General features: G+C 30.8%; 1 protein-coding gene across 2 annotated transcripts in view; it reads right to left on the reverse strand.

Moving 5' to 3' along the window:
- LOC131044652 (probable proline transporter 2) overlaps nucleotides 1-21,910 on the reverse strand; it is a 29,124-nt gene extending 7,214 nt beyond the window's left edge. The window contains exons 1-6 of one of the 2 annotated variants that reach the window (XM_057978020.2): nucleotides 21,748-21,910; nucleotides 21,349-21,591; nucleotides 20,281-20,505; nucleotides 20,001-20,095; nucleotides 11,058-11,247; nucleotides 10,691-10,812 (exon numbers count right to left, since the gene is read on the reverse strand). In XM_057978020.2, coding sequence (XP_057834003.1) covers nucleotides 10,691-10,812; nucleotides 11,058-11,247; nucleotides 20,001-20,095; nucleotides 20,281-20,505; nucleotides 21,349-21,514 — 798 coding nt within the window. In that variant the 5' untranslated portion in view covers nucleotides 21,515-21,591; nucleotides 21,748-21,910. Of the gene's footprint in view, nucleotides 1-10,690; nucleotides 10,813-11,057; nucleotides 11,248-20,000; nucleotides 20,096-20,280; nucleotides 20,506-21,348; nucleotides 21,715-21,747 lie in introns of those variants that run through there. The other variant, XM_057978019.2, reaches the window with a different exon arrangement.
- Nucleotides 21,911-23,621: the final 1,711 nt, after the last annotated feature.

Raw genomic sequence — 23,621 nt, forward strand, 5'->3', positions numbered from 1 at the left:
CACGCTTTTTGGGTAAATTTGGTAGCTCCGAGAAACTTTCTGTCTAAAACTCTCTGCAAGTTTCAATATTCTGCTCTGAATAGCGAAAACATGGGTGGAAACAGACGTCGATACGAACCTAGCAGCTGCAAGGAATGGAAGTAGAAGAAGGAGGTCTAGAATATTTTGCAGAAGGGTGGGTTTTCTAAATTTATGGAGAGACTCCATGGACAGGATGGCACGGTCACCAATTTCTTCTGCAAATACTGGAGAAAGGGTACTTTGAAGATGGGAGACAAGTCTATTGTCATAGATGAAGACCTTATCACCCAAGCCACGGGTCTCCGAAGGGAAGGAAGAAACTTCTATAGAGACAGAAAAGTGAGTAAGGAGGCCATTGACAGATATCCTGAAATCGAAAAGGAGAAAAAATGCCTAGTGAAGCTAAGTAAAACTTACTGTCCCCCTAGGGCTTTTGTTAAACCATGGCGGGAGATCCTCTTTGTTATAATGCACTATATTACATTGGATGGAAGATTTACTAAAGTATACAGCTACCATTTTGTTTTGCTGAATCATTTTAGGCATGATGAGAAGGTTAACTTTCCTTATTTTCTGTTATGCTCTATGAATGCCACCATTAAGGCCTATAAAGAGAATCCTATGGGGGACACTTCCATGCATCAAGGCTTAATGGTTCTTATTTATGACCATCTCAAGACTAATCAAATTGCCCGCCCACAGCCCTCTATTGAGTCTGAGGAGGATGGGTCGGACTCTATTTTTTCTGTGGATGAGGATTCCAACAGTGACCCAACTAGTGACTTTGAGGAGAGTTTGGATGACTCAGAATTTGAAATAGGTAAGAAGAGGAAATATATGAAAACCAGGCCTTCTTCCTCCAAGGGTAAAAAATCAAAAGGCAAAATCCTCCAGATTAGTTCCTCGGAGGAGGAGGAGGTCTCTGAAGATTCAGAGAAGGAGAAACCCCAAGGTTCTCTGAAAAAGAAAACTAAAGTTCATACACAGACTAGAAACAAGCAAAAGAGAAAGTAGGAGAATGGGAAGGAGATGGAGGTTCATAAGTAGGAAAAGATTTCGGAAGCTGAACAGAACTTGGAGTAGGTGACCACTGGAGAAGTTCATAGGGTTGACGATACAGCTACTGTTGGTGACACTCCAAAAAAGGAACAGGACAACTCTGGTAAGATTGATCTTCCCCCAAACCCTCCTCCTGAAGGTATGAAAGGTTTTATTGACACCATGGAGTGGTTAATAACTAGTTACAAGAAAGTTGTGGATGACAACAAGAAGCTCAGCCACAGAATTCAGATTCTGGAAACTATCATCACTAGGGAAGGGAAGACTATGGTTGACTGTATGGAGGATTTGAAAAATACTGTTGCAAAAGATGAAAATATAAGAGACTCCTTCAACCCCAGATTTGAGAAAATAGAGAAAGACCTGCTGGAGAGGAAAACTAATGCTGACGCTATGGATTAAACTATATCGGATATTGTCAGTAAAGTCAGCAAAATTGATGATTGCCTCAAGAGTATTGCAGAGTAAAGTTTAAACATCCTGAAGGTTTCTGTTGGCAATACTAAAACTCTCATCAGCAAATTGGACGAGGAGAAGGATACCCTGAATATTGACCCTGACAGTGAAGGCACATGAGATGCTCAAGGACCCAGAACAAGAACCAGAGATAAAAAGAAAGAAAATAAGCCTAATAAGGACCTGGATGATCTCAAAGTTGTTGCGGCCACCTATGACCAGTTGGTGATAAAGGCGGAGGACCTTTTGAAGACTATCTAACTATGTAGTGCCTTCCTAGTTTCTTTTTTGCTTCTATCTTTTGTTGTCTTTTCAGTTTGTTGGCTTTTTTGCCAGTCGTTTTGTAAGCGGTTTTTATGCTCTGGACTCTTTGATGACATATCTTAATTTCCTATGTTAAAGGTTTCGGGTCTGAAAACCTATTTTTCTTACTTAATCAGAACATTGTATGAAAATAATATCTTAATATAACATTATATACTTTAGATCAAATCTTATTACCCATCCCATTCAAAGTATATCTAAAATATTTTAAAATAATGAACATCATGTTTTAATGATGGTTATTAACTATTATGAACACAATGAAAAATAATAGTGGCTAGTGCTTGTTTTTTATTTTCTTTTGTAATTTAGATAATGGCTATTGTGTACCTCTATTTTGATAATAAAAAATAATAAAGATCAAATAGTGGGTAGTGATAATGTTTAATTTTCTTTTGTATTATAGGTCACGATTATTATGTATTCTTTTTTTTATATCATGATTGTTTTACTCTTTGTGAATAAGTTTTTTGTATAAATATTTTTTTTTTTAAGAAATATTTTTATCAAACTAATAATATTTTATTTTAGTTCAAATTTCTTATTTCTAGTTCATAAGATTTATTTTTGAGATGGTGGAAATTATTAAAATTTATCATAGGCAACAAAAAAATTGGACTATAAAGTTCTTTTGATAGAAATTTATCTCATTTATATTATAATCAAATGAAAATTTACCATTTATGATAGAAACACCTTAATAGATTATCAGTAAGGGGGAAATGGTGAATACATCTATAGATTTAGTATTTTTCCCTTCTATCTTCTTTCTTTATTGACCCATATAATGCTTTATGAGTCACCCTTATCTCATAATTCTTACCAATATAGAATTGACCTAATTACAACTCACTCATGTATTTTTGCTAAGTATTTAAAGTTTTTAGTAAAAAAATTAATTGAATTTTTAATCTTTTATGAAATTTAAATTACTTTTTTGTTTATAGTTGTCTTAAGATTACCTAAATGAGTAGTCATTAAAATAAGAACATTTAAATCTCGCTACAGAAAAGAAAATTTCATACTTTGCCATTTCATTTGAGATTCATTTTGAACCTTGTCATAAATGAATTAAATTTATAAGTGTATTACCACATAGTTTAGTCATATACTAAAACCACTAAATTCTTATCCTATTGTAGTCCCAAGTAGTATAGATACATTCCTTCTAGAGTAAATACTTTACTCTAGACTCGTAGTCCCAAGTAGTATAGATATTCCTTCTAGAGTAAATACTTTACTCTAGACTTGATTGTGAGCTTGACCTTATTTCTTGGACAAGAACACACCCATATTCTTGCCCTTCTAATTTAAATATTTTCACTTTTCCTGAGGCAACTTTTTCACTTAATTGAATTGTTACAAATTAGATTATGCATTAGTATATTCAAATTGAGCATGTAGGATGTTATACATAAGGTCAAACAATATTACATTAGTTATTATCAAACCATCTCACTAGAACATTAAATTATCTTTGCTTATCACCATCCATATCACTTGAAAAGAATCATAAAGGATTGCATCAACATCTTGCATTGTAGACACTATATTTGGCATTATATAATAATTTTTCATATTAGATTTTTCATGTCTCAAATTTGTGCAATCAATATTTGGACTTGATTAACATTATAGAAAATAGTAAATTTATAATAACCAATAACAAGCTTTCTAATGTGTTTTTCAACACTATCAATACTCATAAGCAGATATCCTTGTAGGTGTGTATGATGCATAATCATTTATCACTAGAAGATAGAAACACGACTAATAAGAAAAAATAGCACATTTAAAGACTAAATTGTGTGTAACCCCATCTCGATCTGTAGAAAAATTTAAATGTGGATTTGTGATAATAATTAAATTATTGAGCTCATATTAGAAGATGAAATTTGATTGTCAAACATCATCTATATTATAATATTAAAAAATATAGTTAAGCATCCCTAAATTTCTTAAATAATTTATTATTTATTAGTCTTATTTCAATTATTTAAGGTTCTATTGTATTATCTAATTTATTATTTGTTTGGATAGTTAGTTTTATCAAGATAATTTGTTTTTCAATATTGCCATAAAATTATATTAAAATGGCATTAATCCTATTTGTAATAAATTATTATTATTATTATTATTGTTAGTGTGGATGTATATATTATCTAATTAGTTTACCTATTAGGTCTCATTTATAATAGTATGTTTAAGTTTATTTAGGACATTATCACATGATATCTCAAGTCATAGATTAATACATATATTATTAATCTTTTTTTTTTTCTATGTATCATCTTGGCCTATATAACCAAGGGATTCTCATTGTAATCTATGATAATACATCGTATTCATGCACACATATTGTGCATTCACATCCTTTGATAGAAAAGAATTGATATCTCATGTTTGATCTCTCTTGTTCCTTTATTGAAGCTTCTAGATATTGGGTGGCTTTCTCTATAACCGAATCTTGCATGGTACAAATCCTTCTATACCAATTCTTACATGGTATTAGAGCTTGTGGGATTGCTTATTGTTAGTCTTTTTGAGAGATATTGGATTGTAGAATTGTATTTATATTGAAAACTTGAGTATTCTCTTTGATTTTATTAAATGATAACTTAAAAATTTATAAATACTAGATTTTTGGGGGATTTGTTTTTGTAGCTTTGTATTATATGTTCATTTGGGAGCATGTTGGTGCAAATAAGAGTTCATCGTTGAGTTTCAAGTGTCCAAGAAAGCCAAAATTCCTTTTATTTTTTTAAACTGGCCATTGAGGGGAAAATATACAAAGGTTTAAATTTGGAGGTGGTTGTTAGATCTAGAAGGTAGCTTCATTTTTTAAGAATTTTGGGTCAAATTTTACCCTACCATCACATCCAAGAGACCCAATAACCTAAGGATCGATTATCAATTCATCAAAGTTATACACTTTTATCTTGGGCCATAATACAAGTTATTTTCCATCACCATACGAATTTTTGTATAGAATATTCATTAGAATATTTGCTTACACAAGCACTATATAGAAGAATTAACATTGGCATTGTCCCAATGTAGGTGTAATACATGTTTCTAATAATATATATATATATATATATATAATTTGATTAATTTTAATATTTATAAAAATAAATCATGACAAAATATAGCACCCCACACTTTCTATAGAGTGCAGGGAGCTACAGGTTCCATTGGTTGTTAGGATCAAACCCCAATGGTCATGAAACTCTAAATTGGTGGGCCCTTTTAATTCCTATAGCTACAAATTCCACACTAACTATAGAAACCTCTCAATGCTCTTTATTGGTTGATAAAATCGTGTCATGAATTTTTTTCTTTAAACCACCATTTTGGCTAAATGTTGCTTCTTATAGGTAGATATATGGTTTTCTATTCAAAATTGGTGATTTGTCAGTTATGAGGATAATTTTGTAGAAATTGATAGTGGTTTTCAGGATAGAAAAGTATTCTGGCAATTTTGAGGATATGCCATCAACTTACACCTGTTGGCATCATCATCACATTATATTCCCTCCTCCTAGCCTATCTCCTACTCCAAGACCATTTTGATTTTGATACTTGATCTTCGAAGGCTTCATTCTCAGTCATCTAGGTTTCTTTATATGAGCAATTTTCTTATTTGAAAAATAATTTTAAGAGCTTTCTAGCAGTACAAACATTTTTATTTTGTTTTTGGTGATTTTTTTATAAATTATACATTCTTATAGGTGTTGCTAAGTAGTTCTTATTTGGGAACTTCTGGGGCTTTGTTTGGACCTATACAATATTTTTTTTTAGATATTTTTTAAAGTACATTATTTTTATGTAACTTTATTGGTGCAAATAGAGTGATTCCATTATATTAAAAAATGTATTAAGATCAAGACCACTTTACTAATTTGGCAAGTGGTATTTGTAATCACACTATAGATAAAGTGCCAAGAACATATATTGCTAAGGGGTTCTCATGAATGTGTGAATTTGAGGTTTAATCTTGTGCCTTTGTTGGATTGAGTCTCTTGATTAGTCTATTATTTGGCTAAATTTGAGGAGCTTATCATGTGTATCAAAATCTATCCTACTATAATAAGATTAGAGAAATGGAATCCTAACACACCTTGGTTGGCTTCATATTATTCCTTATCTCTGTGGACTAATTCCTAAACCTATATCATCATATTTAAAAACCTTGTGTGGGACTTTAAGATTTAATATAAATCTTTAGAGTAATTGGTTATAGTGTTGATATTAACATTGAAATGGACATAAGTGATATTGAGTGCCCTCATGGCCTTTGGACCATATTCTAGAAGATGAATGGAGATTCAAATGAACCTCCATTCTTAGATTATCCAATTATAGATTATCTTATTAGAGTTAATGTGTTTCAACCATATGATCATATAATAGTTATCATGTTGGTTATATGTGAAAATATTGAATATTGTGGTGACATATACACTTATATAAATGCTTCTATGAATCCTAATCTAGATTTGAAGGGTTTGTGGTGCAGGAACACCAAGGTCACCTTTTGCATTTAGGGGGGGTCTAGTGTTAGAGTTTAGGTGTTTTGAGTCTCTTGAGTTTAATAAGGTCTATTGATACCATTTATAATTCTTTTGAGTCAAGTGGGGTCCTTTAATGATGTTTTGTAAAAAGTTATTAAAGGATGTAAACGTTGCTATGCAACTTTGGCAATTTTGGCTTTGTAAAGAATATGAACGGTCATATGTTTGAAAAGGAGTTATAGGCCATTGGGATTCAGTTTTATTATGTTTAAATAGCCTCACAAACCGTGAGGCAAGTTTGGTGGAGGAATATTTGATTGAAATTAATAAAGTAGTCCATGTTTCCTATCATTTTTTGTACTTTTTATGAGTTGCAACGATTTGTATGACCATGTACGGCCTGATAATGGAATAAAAACAATTAGAACTGATAGAGATTCAAGTATTATTTCATTTTCAACTGGTTTGGTAGGATTTCATGGAGTTTAGACCTAGTTATGGCCATTTTTGTGAAGTCAACTTGTTAAACTAAGGGTTTGAACGGTTTGTAGACCCATTTGACCGTTTGAGGCATAAGCCGCCGTTGAAAACTCTAAAAATTAGGGTATTGAAGGCTTTTAGGATGCTCTAAAATTGTGGTTTCAAAGTGATACAGTAGTGTTTTGATCACGTTTGAGGAAGCCCTAGGTGGAGTTTTACTAGTTTTCAAGCAAACAAAGAAGGTGTGAATGGTTGTTTTTGAACAAATGTTATTGGGACTAGATATATAATGGTTTTGGAAGCATGTTCAGGCCTAATAGAAGGTGTCTGAGCTATTGGTAGAGTGTGGAAAGGTGTGGATATAGTATTTCCAATAAACCCTCATTGTATGCAAACCTAGAAGGACAAAAAGGTGAGATTGGTGTGTTGGGTGAATTTGTGAGACTGCCTATTGATAAAAGTTGTGTATTTTGTTTATTTTAACCCTTAATAGGCTATTGGAGTAAATAATTTGTTTTAGGAGAGTGTTTAGAGGGTAGGTGCTTTGTAAAAGTGGCCTAATTGGGCCTAGTCTCAAAATGGAACAGTCAATTTTAGACCCACACTTTCCAAAACAACCCTATCTGATTTTAACATAAGTTAATTAATGGCCAAATGGGTATCCTAATATTCTTTTTTACTTTTCATATGATATCTGTGGTGAAATTTATGCTCTAATAGACCTATTTGGAGGGCTATTAGAAAAGAGGGCTAATTGTGAATAATATATCATTGAATCATGACCAAAGTCTATGGTGAGTGCTTTAATTGGTACTTGGAGATGTTTTAATCCCTTCTCTGCATCATTTTGCTTTATACATATAGGAGTCACCATATTAATATTGAGGACTATAGTAGTCTGACATTGACTCTCTCTCTCTCTCTCTCTCTCTCTCTCTCTCTCTCTCTCTCTCTCTCTCTCTCTCTCTCTCTCTCTCTCTCTCTCTCTATATATATATATATATATATATATATATATATATATATATATATACACTCACACATACATACATACATATTATTTATGTATTTATTTCACACACACACAGAGACATAGATATGTATATATATATATATATATATATATATATACACACATACATATTATTTATGTATTTATTTCACACACACACACACACACACACACACACACACACACACACACACACACACACACATAGATATATGCATATACATGTGTGCATATGTACATATACATATATGTGTGTGTGTGTGTTAGACACTCAAGCATCTAGTGTATGACGATTAAGGTTCCATCTAGCTTTTAAATCTTATGTCATGGTTCCAGCATCCTTCGAAAGTGTCCTAAGATACTTAGAGTGTATTGGAAATATAATTTGTAATATTTATTCTCACTGTCATTTGTAATACATACATGAGGGGTGATGGGTTCCACTAACAACAATAAAGGTAGTTTGTGAACACAATCATTTAATATAATTTTCCCCGCATGTGAGTTGCTAGAATGGGATAATTAATGACATGTGAAGACAACAAATGAGAGACCTTTGGGATTATCCAAATAGGAACTTAGAATATGCAACATGTGTCTCTTAGTATATCTTCCATATATGGGTGTCCAAATTCAGGTGAAGATAACACATCAAATATATCAAAAGTTGTGATGGAGAGTTACTCAAACTATTCATCGGAAGAGTAATTATTTTGAGAGTGTTAGGATGGTATTGTAGACACCTAAAAATAACTAACACGTCTCCACATCATTTCTCATCATTTATTCTTTTAATAATTTAAGTTAACGTTATTTCTTCATTCATCATTCAAATTCAAAAATTTCCTCCATTTATACTATGGTTATTTAATTATTTCACTAATTATTTATTTCTTCCCTATTAATTAGATAATTGTGATGATTTAATTAATTCATTAATTTTGTGCCATTACAAATTAATTAAATAAATTTAATTATTGAATTAATTCATTTCCATTTATTCTTCTAGTTCATAATAATTAAAAAATATTTATAATTATTTATAATCATTTAAATAGCTAATTACTCCTTTTTCAAAATATAATTCCACTAACAATAAATGAAATTATTATTTTATTTATTTTTCCATGTGCACATGAATTAAATAATTTAATTATTTAATTATTCCATTAATTATTCTCTTGCATTTCCATATCATTGTTTAATTAACATTCACTTTCAATCTTCTATAACTAATCTAATCAATCCACTCATATTCACTCTCACATCTCTAATCAATCAAATCCACTTCACTTCTTCATGTAGTTAATTTAGTGAATCATGCAATTAGTTAACTTCTTAATCTTCTCAATCAATTCTCCACTATTGATCTTCCAGTCAGTCTCAACCAATCTCCACCATTGATCAATATCAAGAAAATTATATAAATGAAACCTTCATCCATATCATTTTCTAACCACAATCTTTAAGCTTTTACACTATTATATTGTCATAATTCAGAGCAAAAACATCATCATTTATCAAACAATGCTTGAGGAGACAATGGAGATAAGAAAAGCACTTGTGTAAAGGTATATTTGATTGTTTTGATTCATTGTTTTAATACTTTTATTTTGCATGCTTCATTGGTAGATTATACTTCAGTATAAATTTGAGAGTTTTTGTGGTTGAACTTGCTTGATTATTCACATGATTCATTTCTAATCCACAAGTACCATGAATTTAATATCTAGTAGCATAATTTTTTTCTTTTTTTTCTTTTGCAAGTTCCTTTCATGCATCTAGAGATAAAGTTTACACTTCCACATGTATGCATCTAGACTTTACCTATTTGTATTATCATTTTAATTCACTAGCCATCAAATTTCCATTAGTGTTGGAGGTTTTTACTTTAAAAAGGGAAGAAATACTTGCAATAGTCGGTTTTCATTTTTCAATCCTTCAATGTCTAGAGTTCACCAACTAGAGCCTTACAATGTTGATCCATGTTAGGTTCCATAATTCTTGAAATCTAGAGCTAGACTCATCAATAGACAAATCTTATTTTACACAAATAAATAAAGTTTTCTTCATATAACCTACTTTGATAATATGTAAAATTTAATCCATGTTTTAAATTAACCAAGACCCCAAGTTTCGAAAACTCCCCCTACAAAGATGTGAATGCATCTTCATAGAACACTGAATTATTTCTAACTTAAAAAAATGAAACACAATTAAAAAAAACTAGATGGTGTAGAAAAATGCTATTTTAAATAAATAGATAGAGTTTTCCTAATCTAACTTACTTTGATGCCATATAAAATTTAATGCATGTGTTAAATTTAATCCAACTTTAAGAAATGATACATAATTGAAGGAAACCAACTAGTGTAAAGAAACAAAGACTACATATAGACAAGGTGGAATGAATAAAGGAAGGAATATAGTATTCATCAAACTAAACAACAATAAAGGATGCAATATGGTATTTATCAAACTAAACAACAAAATTTAAATGTAATGATGTTTACTTTATTAGAATACAAGAATTAAGATAAGGATAAAAACCTAGTCCCCTAAAATATAATGGCTTTCCTAAAGCCTATCTAGATAAAATTATAAAAGAAAACAAATTGCTCCTAGAATTGTCTAAATAAATAATATACAAAGATAAAATACATAATATTTATAATATCTAGTTAAGAAAGATGAATATAATTTAAGGTATGATAATGTATATCTTATACTTGAATATAAACTAAGCTTATCTTATGCTTGAATTTATAGGTTGCATATTGTCTAATATTATTTATATAAATGAAAAAATATTAAAATTACTTACTTGAAGTTCAGGAACCATTCCACTATTACTTGCAAAGATAATAGATGCAATTGCATTAAATCCATTGAAAACCTTATCTGCCCTTGAACCAAGTAGGTTATAATTCTTTGAATTTGACATACCTAGACAAAGAACATGGATTTAAATTGTCACAATTTATTGTTCATATCATTTCTTACTCTTAAGAGATTTAGTCCGCAAAAAATAAATGATGATATCTCTCTAGGTGGAAACTTGCATTTTGTTAGATTGAAAGGTGTATATCAAAAACTAAGTTAAATTTTTTCATCAAATACTAATTTTATAAAGACATTTTTAATCAATATTTTTTTAAAATATTAAGAAATAAGCATAATTTTGAACATACCATCTGATATTGAGATCTTCATCAAAATCACAATGTATATGAAGGTTAGAAATGCCGAAATGCCAATCCACATCCTCATAGCTGACAAGTGTGGTACAAGAAAAGAAAACACAAAATATACAACTCCAGAAATGATAATGAACTCTTGAAGAGTCATTTTAGAAGAATTGCTAGCTTCCATATATATTTGCTGACATGTACAAAAAAAATAAGTATTAGGGAGTTAATTCATGTCATCATGTTTTTACAAATTTATAAACATAAATAATAACAATAAAAATATTATGATGTTCACCACTGAGGTACTATAAATTATAATTTGTCTCATTAAATAAATCTTTTTTTATGAAATGTTTTGGTAGTGTTTTATTACGTTATCCTAATGGTCTAATTGTGCGATGCATGTGCTCATAATTTATAACTGCAATATTGTATTTTCTCATTCATGTGATAGAAATAGTGTGTACATGTTTATAATGTTATTATAAATCTTCTTCCTATAAATTATATAGATATTTAAATAACAATAATTATTACCATATACTATTGAACATTGTTGTTGTTGATGATTTTTTAATAGTATTTTACCAACTGAGAGTGTGTATAATTGAGATTTATATTTTATTTTCTATTTGACATTAATTATTGTAGTTGAAATTGATGTTGTATTGCTTTTTTTTCAAATGCTACATTATCTCTAATAAATATCATTGTCATTGAAAAAACAGGTAGAAGAATAGGGTAGATGAAGATTTAGCATAGTTAGCTAACATTGTACCATTGTTTTATCTCATCATGTCCTAACATTGAAATATAAACTACAAGAATAAGCTAGACTAATATATAGAGTATGGTTAATTAATATCATGCCATTGTGTCATTGAGCACCAATTCCTTCTAGCTCTACACTTCTTAGAATCACCATGGACTAGGACTTCACACAATATTATTTAACACTTATTAGGTCCCATATAATATTCCATTCAACTCATTAAAAATAACCTTTACATTCCTAGGAGGGTCGCCACCATACCTAGATTCAAGAAGGGTTAACTTCAATATAACCATGTAAAAATTAAATAAAAAGGAACGTCTATTTAAAATCTTCAAACTTTATTCTTGTAGTTGTGCTTTCATCTAAGGGTGATTCAACAAGTAATAATTGTTCAATTTTATTTCTTTGAATTTTGAGATAGGTTTAGCTCCAATCCCTAATCTTAATTTTGAGAAAGGACAATTTCTTAACGAGTTGGAACATGCAAGAACCCTCATAATAGGGAAAATTTACCCACCAAATCCTTATCATGGGGATGAAAGAGATATCTTGGAACCACATTGATGCTAATTTGAAAGAGGGTTTGTTTAGAGCTTTATCATTGAAAATGGATAGTGGAATGGGAAAATGATCAAAGCTAAGGCTAGTTAAGATTGTAGAAGAGTAATCCAAGGATGAAGACAATGAATTATCAAAGAGGGGAAATATATCAAACCTTTTAGATATCTGAGAGAAATCCTTTCTTTTATTAGACCAAGTGAAAGAAACATTCTTGGGAACACAATCCAATAGAGGATTTTGAGAAATGAAAACATCTAAATCCTCCATTACTTTTTTATGTGGAATTATTCCCCCAACCTTTTATGATGAATTCAAAATAGCATTAAAATCTCCCCATAAACTCTCAGTATATTAACAAGGGGCCTGGAAAATAGAAAAATTTGATCCCATATTTTCTTTTTATGAATTGTATTTGTAGGCCCATATGTGTTAAACAGCTACAAAGTTGTATTTGAACATCTACTTTTAACCAAACATATCATCTAGTAGTTAGATGAAGACAATAACTCTAGAAAAGCCTTAATATGCAACCACAACATTTATAACCCTCTTGAAGTTCATTTTAGTTGGGACTGACAAGAAATGTCATTGCTTCCAAGACCCAAAAATTGAATTTGCCACTAAATCCTAAAAAACATAGTTTCTTAAAGAAGAGAAATATCAAATTATGCTAACTCTAATTGACGCTTAATTAAGCATCATTTGTTAGGGGCTTGCCCCTAACATTCCAAGATATCACCCTCATTTCTCTCGAGGAGAGTTAACAGCTCTCCTCATTTTCTAAGTTTTATTTTGAGAGGGGAGATTCTCAACAATAAACTTTAGCTGCAAATTTATCTTAGTAGTAGCCCTTGTCATCGGAGGGATAAACTTCTAGATTTTATACTTTGAAGCATCTTTTGTGGTGAGTCTATAATCTATACTAGACTGAAGACCAGCAACTATCTCTAACTAAGTTTTATGATTCTTAGGATTTCTACCCCTATTTGATTTAGTAGGAGGAGGCGAGGTTGATTGAATTTTTTTTGCAAGAGAGGTTGGAATGGATAATTGAGATAGGTCTCTATATATTTATTGCATTACTTGATCAGCCAATTCCCTAGTTAACAACACCAAATTAGATCTCTAGGCAATCTAATGCACCATGGCAATCAATTTCTGCTCCATTCAAATATAGAGAATAGATTCATCCAAATATTCTATCCCTACAAGTTGTTTACTCAATGTCACCAAAAAGGGCCCAATCTCCTTCATAGGGGTTAAAGTAATTTCCTAATTATGCAATATATCATTAATCTTCAACCCCATATTCTGTTGATTGTCTTCTAACATATTCAAATCAGCTGACCCATCAAGATTATAATAAGGCACAATGGCTTGGTAGTGATCCAACTACCTCTTTTCCAAAGACACAAGTTGACTTGATGTAGTCTTAATCTTATTAAATTGATCGCAGGACTCCATCTTCCCAATTCATGAGGCTCTATCCTATTGAGAAGCATAATTTGATCATAAATAGGGCTTACAACATAATTTTGAGCACAAACATCCAACCCACTCACATGAAGAAATACATTTTGATATGAATATAGAGGATTTAAAGTATAATTTTCCTCCTCTCCTCTAGCAGTTTCTTTTTCTTGATAGTCCATCTACCTATCACGTATAATTTTAAAGGCAAGAAGTGGAAGGAGATTCAAATTTCTTATTAATTGTGTCCTTGAGAGTTTTTTCATTGGACATGGCTTCAGAACTAAGGAGCCTCAACTTAACTTTTTTCATTGGACATGGCTTCAGAACTAAGGAGCCTCAACTTAACAAAAAACTCCTTAACCTTTTGAATATTCCCCTTACATAAAGGCTTACCAACCCCAATTGACTGGTGCTAAATCCCATTTATGGACTATAACTTAACTGACCTTGGGGTAAAGGCATTCTCTTTCACTAGCACACAAATCTTGGTTAAAAGAGAGCCCTTGTCAAGAGTCATATCATGGATTTGAAAATGCCTAAAAGAGCCTCCAATTTTATTAAGTATGGTCGAGTCAATAAACTCCAAAGGGAGATTTGGGAGAGAAAACCAAGAAGCAAGCAAAATAGGGTTGACTATAGGCAGGACAAAATAAGGCTTCCAAGACTAAATAACCAAGAAAAGATAATTGTACCAATAAAAAGTCATTTCCAAGATTTTGTTCTTTGCTTCTTCATGCCCAAATACAACAATGAATCCATTAGATGATAAAACATGGAAGTAAATGGAATCATACCAATTTATTGAAATCAATTTGTGCAATCTTGAAGGAGATATAAACTGAATCAAAGGCATATTGTTGTTAAAAAATAATAAAGTACGGCAACAATAAATGAACACAAACTAGTAATGCAAAACATGTCTCATCCTTCCTTCCACCAACACCACCAAGTGCTCAATTATGTCAAGTATGATCTTCTTTACCTCCCCAAATGATAGCATTAACAACACCCAACCAACATGGATGTAAACATTTCTAACCAAGGAAGATCAAACTCAAAATCATTACAAAACTAGAAACCAACTCAATCAACATCTCCTACACTATTAGAAAATAAATTTGTCGAGTAGACCAAGAGTGGGGAATGAGAATGCTTCTCTAGGATACACCAAGTTACAATGACTCTCTCCAAGATCAATCTCCTATATGTCTATAATGAACTCATGTCCATCACTAGGTGCAAGATTCTCAATCTTCTTGCTTAAACTTCCAAATAGAAATTGTCTCAACAAATGTTCTCTAATCCCAAGAGAACTTCTACCTCACCCAAGTCTCTTAGTATTCAAGAGCACCTCCAGGATCAATCCATTGCTAAGCTTCAAAAATAACACTGCACCATCATGAAACTCTCCAAGCAAATGACTAATGTACTCAATACCAAGAGCACCAACAAGACCAATGTCAAAACTCCCACTGCACACTTGCATAACCTAGGAACACAACATGACAACATGATCTAACATCTCCACAAATGAAGACACATGCTCCAATGAGAATAACCTATCAAGAGAACCTATATAATGCCAATGCTCTAATCTAGAATCAATAGCTTACCATGGCATCTAAAAATCAACATATCCAATCACATGAAGATAACCACCTCTTGACAACAACAAAAATCACTTCTAAAAAACTTTCACTACATTTTGACAACGGGCATTCATGGTATCATGATAAGCATGATACAAGTCCAATGGAGACACTCTAATTATCCATTCAAATAATCTGTAGACTTAAAGACTCAAACATCAGATCCACCTTAGATCCGATTTGCCAATCTACAATGACTAATCATGTTCATAAATATCATAGACAAATTCGATAAAATGATACCAACAACTCCACACTCACCGGTTATAACTTACAGCTGCAATTGTTCCATACCCTATACAGTCAGACCAAATACAACATCTCCCCATAAGATTTTAGGAGCTCCCACTGGTCTATTGTAATAACCACCAATGATAGTGTCCCTTCTCTTAATTTCTTCTTTGTATGTTTTTTATTACAATCTATCGTGCTTTTATATAAGATCAGAATTGGGGGTGGAGTCTTCTGCAAACATTCCAATAGATAAACAATCTTTTGGGGGTGGAGTCTTCTGCAAACATTCCAATAGATAAACAATCTTTGCCTCTTGTTTAACATACTCCACTTCCAAGTTTGTTGCACTAGATCTACCTACAATTTTCAAGATCCATCTTTTGCTTTGCTAGCATATCCTTCAATCGGCCAAGCGTGGCTATAATAATATGAACTCCTTTCTTCGCAACTTCCAACTGAGATCTTATATCAATTTCTCCCATGTCTTGTATCGTGCCTTTGCTAGTTATCACTAATGAAAATTAGAAAAAAAAAAAAGCACAAACCACGTCCACTGTTAAACCTATTGAGATGCCATGGAACCTGCTTCCAAATTGTAGGCTTCTACCTCTTTGACAGAGATACACCAGTTTTGATGTAAAAACATCTCAAAACCCTAAAATCTCAAGTGACCTTATCTACAAAAAAACAAATCAATCATTATATTATAAGTTCGTGTGTAAGGGACAATACTCCCTTACCGCAACAAATGAGAGCTCCAATGTTGCTCTGATAATATGTAATTCGATTGTCTTCACAAATTTTCTCTTCTCTTTGCTCATCGTCCTCATTCCCATTGAAACAAACCTTTTATCTTCCCAAGCCAGTCATAAACCCTGGCCGAGAATTTGTTAATCATCTAAAACCATTTGTTGAAGCATATGTTTTGATAATCCAAAGCAGATGCAATCTACTGATGGAAATACTCAGCCGACTAGAGAAAATCAAAGCTAGAAGTACACACAGAAAGAGTTAAAAAGTATTAACTATAATTTTCTACTCTATGTCCCAAAAAGAAAGTTGCATATAACCAAACATCACAACTATAGCCATGAATTGGGAACAACTACTTACAATAAGGTTTACATAATCAACAAAATCATCTTGGCACCTCCAATGCCACATGCAAGTAATTGACCTTTCACCAAGCCTGGTTCCAAGGAGCCCTTTTCCAATTGTATTCAAACTCTGCTTATTTTGGCTCATCAACAAAACGGCTTAAATCACACACATTAAGCTTATAGTTCTAGACTTAAAAGTGTTAAACAGAGTTGACTGACATCTCCTAGGCTTAATATGTTGCTTAAGGTGTATGGTCACACTAAGAATACACTTCTAGGCTTAAAAGTGTTAAACACTCAGAGAATGCTTAATATGTTGCTTAGTGTGTGTGGTTTAAGGCTGGCCCTCATCAACAGGTATCATCTCTTCATACCACCAAAATTCTGGCCACTCATTATCTGCAATTAGGGGACCCACCACCTTTGGTAACAAAAAATATCACAATCACCTTTCGTATATGTTATAGGGGTAGAGGTCATTCTCATCCACCACTTACATTACTTGATTGTACACCTTCCTCATAAACTACAAGGGGCAAATACAGAAGCAAAGACAAGATCGGGTCCTTCATTTGAAGGTCCTTTTTAACCTACTCTTCTCGGACCTCACAAGCTCTAATAACAATTGTTAAATAATTAGACAAATTGGAAAACCATGAATTATACAAAAACACGAGAATTTAATAGATTTCACCAATTTGGCTACATCCATAAGAAAGCAAGCCTTAATCTTTATTATTTCTTGCAGCTTACATACATAAGGATTTACCCTTGTATATATACCATAGTCTTCAACAGAAGACAAAAGGACGGAAACGGGAAGATGAAATGAATAGTCAAACCTCACATCCAACACCCACTCTCCATTTTTGGAAACCCATTGTGAAATCCAAGGTTCACCATTGGTAACCTCATTAGCCAATTTTCGGTCAACCTGATCAAACCTTTAGAGAACATTGCGCACCATCTTTATGATCATGTATATGATTTTCTAAAATATGAATCTTGGAACTGGTCCCATTATCAAATTTTTTAATCACTCAGTAAAAATAATAATTTATTTCTTTACAATAAGATAGACATATTTTACAATTTTGCTATCTTATAAAATTTGATTTTGTTTGCTATAGAACTATTTTATCTAGGACGTTTTTCTAAAGTTTAATGTTTAAATATAAATCAGAATTGATCCCTAAATGACCTTAATTAATTAGATCCCCTTAGTTATAAGAAATTACTTAAATGGCGTTAAATGGCGTTAAATGACAATAGTGTGAGTGTGTTAATGTTAACATTCACCTTTTAACTTTAATTTGATAACCATTCTAATGTGAAAATATTAATATTAATTATAAACTTAATATTTTTTTAAATAAACCCCATATAAAGTATTATATACCCTCATCACACACAAACACACACACACACACTAACTATATGGAATAAAAATGAAGATAATATATTTTATAAAAAAAAAATTTAATATTTGTTTTAATAATAAGAAGAAGTTTAAAAATTAAATATAAAAAACTAGATGTCAATTATCAAAAAAATTGTATAGAGAAAAATAAATAATGTAGATAGATGTATTTAAGATATTTATACTATTATAAAAATAATTAGGTTGAGAGGTCTATTAACTCAAAGATGGATGTAAAAACCTCTGTGGATTTAGACATCAACAAATTTGTCAATTTAAAAAAAACATTATTTATATTATTTAAATTCAAATTTTACTTTAAAATTGATCTTAAAATATTACCATATTGAAAAAAAAAATACTAATAAAAAAATAATATAAAATAAAAAATAATAATTAAAAAAAAATTATAAATTAGATTTTATAATTTTAAAATACAAAGTCTTTTCATGTTTTAAAAAGGAAAAAAATATAATATAAAATCAAAAATAATAATAAAAAATACTTATAAAATAGATTTATAATTAAAAAAAATTAATGATTCTATGTTTAATTGATATGGAATGGCACGGAGCCAACCTTCTTATTCTAAAAAGCAACTTCTTATTATTATTCATTAAATGATAAAAAATCATTTTGAAATGTATTTACTTCCTATTATTATTATTTATGAAATGCAAAAAAAATTATGTTTTTGAATCTAGATTTTAAATAAACTTCTAATTTAAAATAAGATTTTAAATCTAGATTTAAAAGAAACTTCTATTTCTTTTAAGAAACTTCTTCTTTTGCAAATCATTTCAGATTCTAAAATTAAATTAAATTCTAAAAATTATATTTTTAAATCTAGATTTAAAAGAAACCTCTGTTTTTTCATGCAAATCATTTCACATTCTAAAATATGATTAAATTCTAATAAATATTAACTATACTAAAATAAAGATTTTTTAAATTTGATATCGGGATATCTACTTTATAAATATAATAAATATGCTAGTTATATTTAGTCATACAATTGCATATTAGATATAGAGACAAGTATTATTATTTATGTTAATTATATAATTCAATTATTTAAAAAAGAAAAAAACAATTAAAAAACTGTATAGCTCATCTTTCTCTAGTAAGTTGGAAGGCCGGCATGCATTTAAAAGTTTGCGAGTCAAAGTCTTGTGTGCATACGGCAGGCATCTTCTGATAACATATACTACCTTTGTTTTTAAATTAAAAAGAGAAAAAAATAGGTGATACCTACTACATTTGTTAGGTATGGCAACTATGCTAATTAAAAAATATATTTAATGACGTGATTTGGTAAACAGTGATGTATGATGCATAGATTAAAGGCTAATTTAATAGATTAAATCTAACAGTAGTAATAGCATGAGTTGTCATATTCACTTAATGTTTCTCTGGATTCTATTGTGTATCCAAATTATTCAAATTTTCATCAGCGTTTTATTCCATGATTTGTCATAAGGATGATCAAGAATTTCAAAGATATGAAAGATGAAAGATAAATTGTGTATATTGTTTGAATCCACATTTTGGATTGCGCTCTTTTTCTTTTAATGATTGGTTACTGAGTGCAATCTGAGACTTAAATTCAAAAAACGTACACAATTTATCCGAAAACACTTATATATCTAACAGTAATATCAATATTAAATTATTATAATTTTATATCAATTAAAAATTAAATGAAAAACACCATTACTGCTACAGAAGTACCTTGAGAGCTCCTCCAGAGAGTATAAGGAATCCCATATTTCCCAAAATGAAGAGAAGAAACTGCAGAATCCAGGTCACATAATACATCTGTCTTCCTGCAAAAGCAAAATTCCAAACATATACAACAACAAACTTCTCAGAAATTTTATTTGAAATTGACTACTGAGCAAAAGCATAATTCCAAACATATACAACAACAAACTTCTCAGAAATTTTATTTGAAATTGACTACTGAACATACTGAAGTAGCAACAATGTAGGAATAGTGAGAGACACTTACCAAAAACAAATCCCATCAGATCTCTGTACCTAATGAATCTTTTTCCATCTATTATATGGAGTTTTGAAAGCAACCAATTTGCATAGATTGATATAACAGCCACAACAGCCATGAGGAGTGGCCCCCAGGTCCATCCCAAGGGTTTCATGATAAAATTTGAGAACCCCAGAATATACCCACAGTTGAAACTTGCAGCAAGCAACAGACCCAACTGGTACCATGGATCTAAAACACAGTTTTACAAGATAGAATTAGTACAATTCTTTCCTTTTTACACCATCTCCTTGTAAAACAAATGATCCCAATTTGCAGTCCAAACAAAGCTTGGGTATTATAGACATTAGGTTTCGACAGTCCATGTTGATATGATTTGATTTTCTAAATTTGACTGTTGGTATCTTTTTCAATCAGTTTTTCGATTCATATTCTATAATTCATCATTTTCTTCTCTGGTTCACTATCCTGATGATGAATTATAGAATATGATTGGAAATGTTGATGGAAAAAAAAAAAGAGTCGAATTCAATCCAGAAGCTCAAATCACATCAGCATGGACTGTGAAAAACTAATGTCTACAATACCCAAGCTTCGTTTGGTTCTCTGATCGTCAGAATAGTGAGCTAGATTAAAAGAAAGAGTCAATTCAATCCAGAAGCTCAAATCACATCAGCATGGACTGTGAAAAACTAATGTACAATACCCAAGCTTTGTTTGGTTCTCTGATCGTCAGAATAGTGAGCTAGATTAAAAAAAAAAGTCAATTCAATCCAGAAGCTCAAATCATATCAGCATGGACTGTGAAAAACTAATGTCTACAATACCCAAGCTTTGTTTGGTTCTCTGATCGTCAGAATAGTGAGCTAGATAAAAAAATGACGAATCATAAGAGTATGATTCAAAATGTTGATACAAAAGGATACTTGAAACTCAGATCACAAAACTTGAATATTTCATTTCCAAACTAAAAATCTAGATCTAACCAGTCTTCTAGACAACTAAACAAACAAGATTTGTTTGATCAACAAGACAGTTTTGGCATGAAATCACAAGATTGATTATGATGCTCACCATGACCAAGCCTGTGTGCACTCTTTGGGTGGTCTTCCTGCAGCTGATCCTGCATCACTGATGAGGGCTCTTCTATATAAAAGTGAGAACCATTGCCTGCATGATTGGATACAGAGCCAGCAGAGTCTCTAACACCCATTTCAGTATCAGAAACACTCTTGGCCATGACTTCTCCCTATCAGAAACACAAATATGTATCCAATAAAATCAAACCCAGAAGCTCATCACAAGCTCAATGACCACCTGTTATCATTACAGTAGATTCACAAGCTCAATGACCTTCTGTTATCATTCCACTAGATTCATGGCGATTTAAGGAAAAAAGGACAGCAATGCAAATTATAAAAGACCAAGATAAGGATTTAAAATAGGGTATACAAGGATTTAATATATATATACCCAATTCATGTGATCACATTAATTGCTGTGCCTGATTAAACTATGGTGGATTTACTATTTTTTCCTACAAGAAATTTATTTAATCCCTTGTGGGTCCTTTGTCAGTATTAATAATGTGCAGGCTTTGAAATAAGTTTCATACATATCTACATAGAAGCCTAGAAAATTGGAGTTATCTTAGTTAAGAACTTGGCCACCATAGCTTTTTATGAGATCCAAAAATATCATGTGAGATTCTGTAGAAATATAATAATAAGATAATTATTGTTGAAAAATTGGCAAGGGGACAAAAGTTTTGCAACCTATTGGGATAAATGTCATGACTTTATTCATCTGTTTTTTAAGGCAAAAGAAGATATTCTGTCTTCTAACATGATAGGATATGTTAAAAATGTGCATCTCCATTATGTGGGCCTGCATGATTGGTTTGGTTACTTAAGGAGCTCTATGCTTGTGGAGTTCAATCAAAGCCTGTATTCAATGACAGTGATCTTTTTTTTAGATTAGAATGAAATTCACAATCAATCTGTATTCAATGATAGTGATTCTTTTTTGTTGGGACAGTAACTTCAATGAAAAAGTATTTTTATAGATTTGATTTGAGATTTCTTTTCAGAATTTAAGTTAGAAATTATAAGTGAAGTTATTGTGAAGTGTGAAATTTGTTAATATAATTGAATTTTGTTTAAAATGATTTAACATCATTTGTCAATTATTTTTCAAAAATCATATTTATATGTATTTTCACACACTTTTCTTTGCGTGAAAACTTAGTTAGATGATTATATGTTGATCTATTGGATGTTCTTAAAATTGTAATATTATTGTGGTCGATAAGAGTTGTAATGATGGTTGGAATCCGTTTTCTTTTTAGTTGCTGATTTTGAATGGATACTAGTCCTTGAAGTCAATTATGTTACAATCATGGGAGATTGGACGTTGAAAGTCTATTTGGAGCTATAGGGTGTCTTCAATATGTGCATCTCCATTATGTGGGTTTGCATAATTTATTAGGTATATTCAAAGAGCTCTATACTTGTGGAGTTCAATCAAAGTTTGTATTCAATGATAGTGATCTTCTTTCGTTGTAACAATAGCTTCAATGAGGAAGTGTTTTTATAGATTTGATTTGGTACCTCTTTTCAAAGTGATAGAATTTGAGTTGGAAAGGATAAATGAGATTATTGTGAAATATGAAATTTGTTAAAATAATTGAACTTCATTTAAAATGATTAAACATCATTTGTTGAATTATTTTTCAAAAATCATATTTATATTATTATTTCTTCACTAAGTAGAATATTAGGTTCACTTTTTAAGAACATAGAAAGGATGCTTAATATGATAATAAATAATTATAATTAGATTTAAAAGTGTTAGATTTTATGTTGGTCTATTGGAGATTATTAAAACTGAATATTTGTGTGCTCAATAAGGCCTGTAATGGTGGTTGAAAGCATCTATTTTTTTCTTTTTAGTTGCTACTTTTGAATGGACAGTAGTCCTTGAAGTCAATTTTATGGCAAGTATGAGGCATTGGAGGTGGAAATTTTAAGAAGTGGAACAACAATTTTGGGACCCAACACTCCCTGCATTCTATAATAAGCCATATAACCCAAACAAGATGACTATGTTCAATTGTCTTGAGATAATATTTATATCTCATCAATAAAATGACACCAACCATTACTTTCACATGTGAATCTCTTGATAATATTATGAAAGATAAGCCATGACATTTTTTAATAAAATCTTTTATCACTAATTTACATAATTATCTAATATTATACAAAAACAATTTATTAATTTACATCTTTTCTCATAAATTTTAATACTTAAAACAATTAATCATAAACAATATTTATAATTCCCTA

This window comes from Cryptomeria japonica, chromosome 1 (genome assembly GCF_030272615.1).
Source record: "Cryptomeria japonica chromosome 1, Sugi_1.0, whole genome shotgun sequence".
Taxonomy (NCBI): Eukaryota; Viridiplantae; Streptophyta; class Pinopsida; order Cupressales; family Cupressaceae; genus Cryptomeria; species Cryptomeria japonica.